Raw genomic sequence first — 8,184 nt, 5'->3', positions numbered from 1 at the left:
GAAAGCAAGCGGCCTGGTCCAGGATTCGAACCGGGATCACGCACCTGCCGGCTCCCTCAAGCACCTTCTTAAACACCCCCTGCCGCCCGCGCTACCCCCGCAGCCTCCAGGAGGGCAAGTCCTCCGGAGGACCGAGAGGGCCGGCCAGAGCGCCGGCGCACCTGCGCATGCGCGCTCTGCGGCGACGGCGTCTTTGTACGTCATCGCGAGCGCGACGCGCCGAGAGACAGTCTAGGGTCTGGCCGTCAGGAAGGTTCCGCGGCGGGACCTGCCGGGAAGATGCCAGTGGCGGTGATGGCGGAAGGCTCCTTCAGTTTCAAAAAGCTGCTGGATCAATGCGAGAACCAGGAGCTCGAGGTAGGCGTTGGCGTCGCGCTGGAAGTGCGGGGTCGCCTACAGCCTCGGGCGGCAGCGGTTTCGGGGCCCCGGGCTGGGGCGCGCGCCGGGCTGGCTCGGGACTGGGCAGTGCGGCGCGGACCTCGCTCTCCTCGACGCCCAAGGGAGCGTTGTTGGTGAGCCCGGAACCCACGCTCATCTGCCGGCGCCCACCGTCGTGCCGCTGCCGCTCGGTGACCGCGGGCCGGAGGCCGGGCTGGGCGTGCGGACTTGGCCCGAGCTGCGCGGACGCTCAGCCGCACACACCGGGCGAGAAAGCTGGAACCGTTGCGACCTGTTCTTAGAAAGCCTTTCTTGTCTCCCGATCTGGCTGTCAAGTGACGTTGCTGTGCAGCTGTTAACATTAAGATTTGTTTTAGAAGGGCAGTTAAACAAGCATTTATAGCATTAGTGATTAGCTAGAGACAGCGGCCAGGAGGAGCAGGTGTTTTCTGAGTGGCTTAAAGCTGAGTGCCGAGAGAAGTGTCTGTAACTCAGCTGTCGGATTATATTGGGCTTAGACCGTCAGCATGTTTGTGCAGTGCTTTGAGAATCTATTGGAAGTGTTTGTTTCTTGAAATAGTACAGTCGTTTAAATGCTCGTCCGAGAACTGGGAAAGGAGCTCCTTTAAAACATATTTACAGAAACTGAGGCCCAGGTGGAGATAATCCGAGGTTGATGACAGACCTAAACTTAGCACTCTGGATTTTAGCATTTGGTATTTCTCTAAACTGTTTCTGCATCTGTACTTTTACTACAAGGTAGGCTTACTTTTTAAATTAGCACTAATAAAATGTTATCCTTTCTTTGATGCAAATATGATTTTTTTTTTTCTGTTTGATTTTTGGCTTTCTAGGCTCCTGGAGGAATTGCTACGCCCCTAGTGTATGGCCAGCTTCTAGCGTTGTATTTGCTCCATAATGACATGTAAGTCTCTCTTTGCCGGCAGCTAAGAGCAACCGCTTATGCCACATTATCTTGCATCGAAGCAGCACCACTAAAATGGGCCATAATGAGCCAAATCTTTTTTTGTAACACCTATTTTACTTCCTTCTGAGTCCTCCCTTAAGGAGTTTCATTGTTAATTAAAAACCTATTCGTGTTACAGATGGCTTCCAAAAACATTTCCATTTATTACGATAAACTAGAGTTAGTAATTCTTTTTTTTTTTTTTTTTTTGGAGAGATTTTCACTGTAGGGCGCGTGCGCTCGCCAGACAGACAGAGAGAGACATAGAGACAGAAAGCGAGAAATCAACCCCCAGGGGGGATGATCACGCCGCAATCCCTTCGCCTCCATTCTCCTCTCGGGATCTTGGGCACGCACGCACACGCGCCCGGCATGAGTTTTTTAAGCCGCCGGGTCCGGGACACGAACCGCGGTCGACTACGTGGGAGTCCAGCGACATAGCCATTACTCTAACTGCTGGTTTCCCAGTAATTCTTCATTTCAGTTGCCTTTTTTTTTACCCCCTTTAGGCTTTTGCCATAGAGTGCTGGTGTTCAGTGGAGAGGGACAGAGAAAGAAAATAAGAAATCACCCCCAGGGCAGACAGCCACACTGCAGTCCCTTCTTCAGTATCCTTGGGATTCGGGACACACATTCACATGTGCACAACATAATTTTCAAGCTTCTGGGTCTGGGACTCGAACTGTGGTCAGCAATGTGGGAGTCCAGTGCCTTAACCACCACACCACCTGCTGGCCCCAACCTTTTTCTTTCTTTCAAAACATTCTTATGATCTTGTTCACTTCATGTGTAATCCATAGACCAAAAGAAGCTGAAAGAGATTAAGAGAGCTAAGAGGAATTCACTATCAGCATGAATGAGATGTCTTGAAAAGGTTTTGTTTTTTAAATATCCCTAATTCTCATTCCTTAGGAAAAGTCAGAAAGCATAATAGCCTTTTCTTGTAGCTCTCTGACCCTTTGCTGATTCCTGATCAGTTTGTTTTAAATTCTTCCAAACTCTTTCATATCTTTATGAAAAGCAGATTTTTGCTATGTATTGATCGTGTAAATTATGTGTTTCATGGTTTGTAATCCCTTCCCGTGGTCACTTACTTCCACTCGTACCCGTGACTAGGAGGGCCTCCATGAGGAGGAAAGCGTCACAGACCACACTGACTGTCCGGAAAGGCTGGGCCTTGGGAGTGCTCAGATTTGTTTACTTTTATATCCTTATATCTGAGTCACTTATTTGGGTGGTTCCGTTTGTGTTTTTAGTATGTTGTTGCCTTAATAAATTTAGGCTCTGGGTCACTAATACAATACAAAATACTAAAACTGGAAAAATGTTACTTTGATAGAAATATTTTATATCTTTTTACCTGGAAAACCACTCTTATTTTTCCAAAACAAATTCATAGATAACTAAATTTTCCATAATATAAAGCACATATTAGACTGTATTTTCTAAATGTCTACATTGAGACCTATAATTTTAAACATTTACCAGGATAATTAGTTTTTAATTTGTTCTTTTTTTGTGGCTGTATAAATTAGGAATAATGCCAGATATCTTTGGAAAAGAATACCACCTGCTATAAAATCTGTAAGTATTCTTTTAATACATTTTATTGCATAATATAATAATTTATTTAAGTAGCAACCTCTTAAAAGTTCCAGTGTTCTTTTTCGTATCATAGAAATAGTCATCAAACTAGTATTAGAAACTAGCATTAGAGTGGACCTTCAAGTTCTCCTAATCAGAAACTTGTATTTTCCCAGGATAGTATAAAAATCTGTGCTCAGCTCCTACTGACCGATCTCTTGAGACCGCTCTTTTTTTTCCCTCTGAGACAGTGTCACTATGTTGCTCGGACTGGCAGTCCACCTGCTCCAGCCTTCTGAGTGACTGGGTGCAGGCACGCGGCCTGTGCCCAGCCAGGACGTTTTTATAACTAGTGTCACCAGTTAAACAGCTGAGCCTGTTTATATGAAGGAGGGTGGTGGCAGTGGAAGTGGTGGCAATTTTCAACTGATTTTTGTAGTTTCCTATAAAGGTGCTTATTTGGAAATTGGTATTGTTTTCAAGAATATTCTAAAAATGGTTATTGACAGCATTAAAATTATGTTTGCTAATTAGGGTCGTACATTTTTTTTCTTTTGGATAGGAGATGAAATGAAAGAACCTGTGAAAAGTTTCTTTCCAAAGTAAAACAAAGTAAATTTTTAATTTTCAGTGATGCATTGTGTCTGATGTGGATGTAAAGTGAATTTTTAAACATCCTCAGAACACTACCAAGAGCTTGCTCGAGCCTCACTCACGGTCGATGTGCAGCAGGAGTCAGACTGCTGTCTTGTCTTCAGTGCTTTCCCAGACGTTGTGCTGAGTCAGATTGGGCCTTGCCCCGTGTTCCTCAGCCTCTTTGGCTAAATTCCACGCAGTTCTGGGGGCCCAGTGCAAACGCTCTCCTTACCGAGGTCGAGGCGCTACTGCCTGACACCTTGGAGTGACGGTCTCTGTTGGCAGCCATCTTGCCATTGCTTCTGCCCTCTGTGTATACATGAATGAGAGGGCTTCACAAAGTTCGTGGAAAATGTGCGTTGTGGGAAACTGAGTTTGGAAAATTCTTTGCCCCAAATTAGCCCGTCCTTTAATTCCATTTCTCATGGCCTTTTTTTTCCCCTCAGTTTTTGTTATAGGGCGTGTGCGCTCGCCGAAGAGAGAGAGAGAGAGGGAAATCACCTCCTGGGGGATAGCCACATTGTAATCCCGTCTCCATTCTCCTCTCAGGGTTTTGGGGTACATACGCACACAGGCCTGGTGTGTTTTTCAAGCAGCCAGCTCCAGGACTTGACCTGTGAGTTGACACCTGCTGGCCCTTTCTGTGGACTTTCTGAAGTGCCCTCTTGTATATGAAATATAAATGTAGCATTTTTCATAAACAAGAATGGTTAAGATAATTAGTTTTTAGGCTTAATTCTGAAATACTTAGGGATTATTTCTTCATGCCTTAGTTGGTGTGATAAAACTGTATGTAGGGCTTATATAAATTTTACATCACAGCTCACAGCATTTAAATCCTTTTTGATAATGATTCTGCTGAATAAGTAATTGCACCTCTTAAAGAAATACAAGACTTTTATGCCTTTTTTTTTTTTTGAGAGGTTTTTGCTATAGGGCGCATGCACTCGCCAGACAGAGAGAGACAGAGAGATAGAAAGTGAGAAATCACCCCCCAGGGGGGATGGCCACACCACAATCCCTTCTCCTCCATTCTCCTCTTGGGATCTTGGGCACGCACACACACGCGCCCGGTATGGGTTTTAAGCCACCGGGGCCGGGACTCAAACAGCGGTCGACTACGTGGGAGTCCAGCAACATAGCCATTATGCTAACTGCTGGTCCCCAAGATTTTTATGTCTTTAAACATGTAAAAATTATGCTTTCAGTGGTACAGCTAACAAGTTTATCTCATTTCCGATATGTTGTTTTAAGATGCAGTTGGCAAATTTGTAGAGTGAATGCCCTCAAAGGTCATGACATTTATTGCAGGCAAATTCTGAACTTGGGGGGATTTGGTCAGTAGGACAGAGAATCTGGCAGAGAGATTTCCCAGGGATCTACACGACCATCAACGCCCACCAGTGGTCCGAGACTGTCCAGCCCATCATGGAGGCACTCAGAGGTAGGTTTGCTTGTGCTTAAAACTAGATTAGACTGGACTTAGTGCTTCTCCAGCCTGTTGGAATTCGAGGCACACACTAGGCTTGTTTTTCAAGCCACCAGGGTCCAATTCAGACTGCACAGTCAGCCACGTGGGGTCTGGCTCCCCAACTCCAGGCCTTGGGGCCAGCCCCTGGGGACATTTTTAATCCTGTTCTCACCGAAACATCTGACCAGAATGAATATGATAGGCTTACAAATTAATAACGTTTGTCCTTTTTTCACTGTCACTTCAATTCCTTCCCATTGAGTGTACCCTTCCATAGGAAAACCTTATTTGTCTTTAAGGTATTTCAAACATCTGTTGGGTCATTTCCTAGAAGCCTGTAGGAGGAAGGATAGAATCCAGGGGAAGACGTGACAGGGAGAGCAAACGGGTCAGCAGGAGCTGGAGAGAGTGGCAGGCCCAGTGAGGTGGGAAGGAGTGTGGGTATCATTTGAGTTTTAAAGAGGAGAAGGCAGCCTGAATCTGAGACCTCACCCCATTCGGTCCTCCTGATACCACCAGCAGGTGTGTGCTAAGCTGGACTTCACTGGAGATGCTAGGCACTTGTGGGTCTACAGAAATAAAAGGCATTTATCCTCCTTTCCGTGGAGAAATCTGGAAGATTCCTGACGAGGTGGAGGTGGGGTGGGCAGTAGCTGCCGCAGCTGGTAGAAGCTAGCTGGTGAAGGCAGGAGTCGAGCAGTGATGCCATGGCTTTAGCGAGGGCAGAGTTTGTGGTGGGTTTTGTGCTGCACGAAGTTATAAACAGACCTAGGAAGAGTAGCGAGCAGGGAGGAGGGCAGTGTGGGGAGCCTAGCTGGAAGAAGGTGAAGACAGCGAGGGGGCTAGTTTAGAGCCAGGAGTGCCTGTGGGAATGGCATAGCTGTTTGGCAATACCCAGGAATAGAGAGGGACTTTTCAGCATGTTACAGGGTTGGTTCGATACATGCACACTTTTAAATAACGAAAAATAAAGTCCAGAATATTTCCTAAGTGTGTTACTTAACAACAGGTAGAGGAGCCCTGTATTGCTGGAAGGGCACTAGGTGGTCTCAGCTGGGTGGGGCAGAATCCTGCGGTCCCATGCCTGCAGTTCAAATGGCACATGAGCGGGGGGGATCCAGATGACTTTCAGAGGAAGAGGTTTTGTCGCTGGTACAGCTTGGCAGCCCCTCTTCTTAGACTCGGCCACTCAGGCTGGAATTGAGGGTTTCGAACCTGAATGAAGAGTGTGACTCAGACCCGAAGGTGAGGAAGGGTGCTATAGTTTTGAGGGCTGTGCTGCAGCCCGAGGTGTACCCTGTTAGGGACCTCCCAGGAAGGACAAAATGGCTAATTGCTCAAGTCAGTCAGTCTCCTGCATTCCAGTGCTTGCTGGTGAAATAGAACAAAATGTAAACAAATGTATAATACAAATACAAAAACATTTACATTATTTTAGGGGTTTAGTATATATAATGTTTTTTCTGTCTTCGTAGTCTTCATTGTGTCAGAGAGAGATTTTTCATTTAACAGGACGGTGTAAGAAATAGACAAGATTCTGTAGCAACTTCTGTGCTCCTCTGGCCTAGTGGACACATACACCTGTGTCTGTAAGCACGGAAGTCTTTGGGACACCTGGGGCTGTGGATAAAAAATGGGACGAGGGTCATAGCGTCACTCTAGCGTGTCGTCTCTGCCCACCCCCCGCTCCCACTGTAGAGGCGACACGGAGGCGCGCCTTCGCCCTGGTCTCTCAGGCCTACACCTCGATCGTCGCCGATGACTTCGCAGCCTTCGTTGGACTTCCTGTGGAAGAGGCTGTGAAAGGTACCTGCGGCCTGCTTTCTGCTTCTGGGGAAGATGGGGAGAGTGAGTTACGGGCCCACCGTCCTTTCTCTGAGACCCTCGGGACAGGATGTGTGGAGAGTTGTGGAGCAGTCATTGCACAACGCCCCAGCAGGGGTCTGGAGGCATGCGCCAGTGGTGAGCACGCTGGCAGTGGGCACGCTGATAGCTCCGCACAGCCGAGCCTCGCGGCTCACGTTGAGAAGCCCTATGAACCCAGTGCCTCGGCAGAGACTGCTGTCTCCCCACAGCCCTGTCTCCTTTCCATGCCCGACCACACCCTCGGTGCTTGCTCCCTCCCCTACCTGGGTCTCCAGGTGCGCACACCCTTGTTGCCTAGGTGATCCCTGAACATCCCCCCCCACACCGGGTTGCTTGTGCCGCTCGCGAAGTTTACTGTGATCTGTGTCTTTGAGTCTCCCACCAAACCAGGAGCCCTGTCAAGGCCCACATTTTATTCCTAACTCCAAGGCCTGGCACAGTGTGAACACATGGGAGACGACTTCATGGGAGTTCTACATTACGTCGAACTGATACTTACTCATACAGGCATTTGATTGTTTGAATGTTCTCTTAAAATTTAGTCTTTATTATCCAATACATAACATATTCAAGAGCATATACTCTTAGCTGGCTGACTGGGTGTGAATTCTCGTACACCCACTCCCCTGCGCTTTCTGTGCATCTGGGAATAAGTCACTTGAATTCCCTGAACTTCATTTCTCACACCTGTGAAATGGTGACCGTGTATCCCACGTGATGGAGTTGTGATGACTGTGTAAATGATCCGTAAGAGCCCCTAGTGACGCAGCACCTACCAGCAGACTTCTTGTATATGGAAGCCATTGTTTTGATCATCGTTGGCATTTTTGTTACTGATACAACCACAAATGTACCATGGGAATTTTCCTTAGTTGTGTTTTTAGTAATCCTAGTGAGCTTAATACTATAATCTATACTTTATAGGAAACTAACCATCTGTTAGTGATTATAGCAACCTGATAGAGTACACTGAGGCTTGATTTATATTTTAGAAACACCTCTAAAGTAAGTTTGTTTATCTTCTCGATACTGTGCATTCTATTAGAAATACACATTAGGGCCAGCAGGTGGTATAGGGGTTAATGCACTGGACTCCCATATGGTCGGCTGTGATTCAAACCCCAGACCCTGTGGCTTGAAACACACGCCGAGTACTTGTGTGTATGCATGCCCAGAATCCCACGAGGAGAATAGAGGAGAAGGGATTACATGGCCATTCTCCCTAGGGAGTGAGTTCTCACTCTCTTTTTCTGTGTCTCTGGAGAGCACCTGCTGTAGGGAA

The 8,184-nt window shown here is 47.0% G+C and overlaps 1 protein-coding gene across 2 annotated transcripts in view; it reads left to right on the top strand.

Annotated features, from left to right (window-relative positions):
• Positions 1 to 201: 201 nt before the first annotated feature.
• COPS8 (COP9 signalosome subunit 8) overlaps positions 202 to 8,184 on the top strand; it is a 10,669-nt gene continuing 2,686 nt past the window's right edge. Inside the window, exons 1-5 of one of the 2 annotated variants that reach the window (XM_006151968.3) lie at positions 202 to 357; positions 1,233 to 1,303; positions 2,881 to 2,929; positions 4,877 to 5,009; positions 6,735 to 6,842. In XM_006151968.3, the coding sequence (XP_006152030.1) occupies positions 280 to 357; positions 1,233 to 1,303; positions 2,881 to 2,929; positions 4,877 to 5,009; positions 6,735 to 6,842 (439 nt within the window). In that variant the 5' untranslated portion in view covers positions 202 to 279. Of the gene's footprint in view, positions 358 to 550; positions 1,138 to 1,232; positions 1,304 to 2,880; positions 2,930 to 4,876; positions 5,010 to 6,734; positions 6,843 to 8,184 lie in introns of those variants that run through there. The other variant, XM_006151969.3, reaches the window with a different exon arrangement.

The sequence above is a fragment of the Tupaia chinensis genome, unplaced genomic scaffold, assembly GCF_000334495.1.
Source record: "Tupaia chinensis unplaced genomic scaffold, TupChi_1.0 Scaffold000332_1, whole genome shotgun sequence".
NCBI classification, from domain to species: Eukaryota; Metazoa; Chordata; class Mammalia; order Scandentia; family Tupaiidae; genus Tupaia; species Tupaia belangeri.
This window is presented reverse-complemented; position numbering and strand designations above follow the sequence as displayed.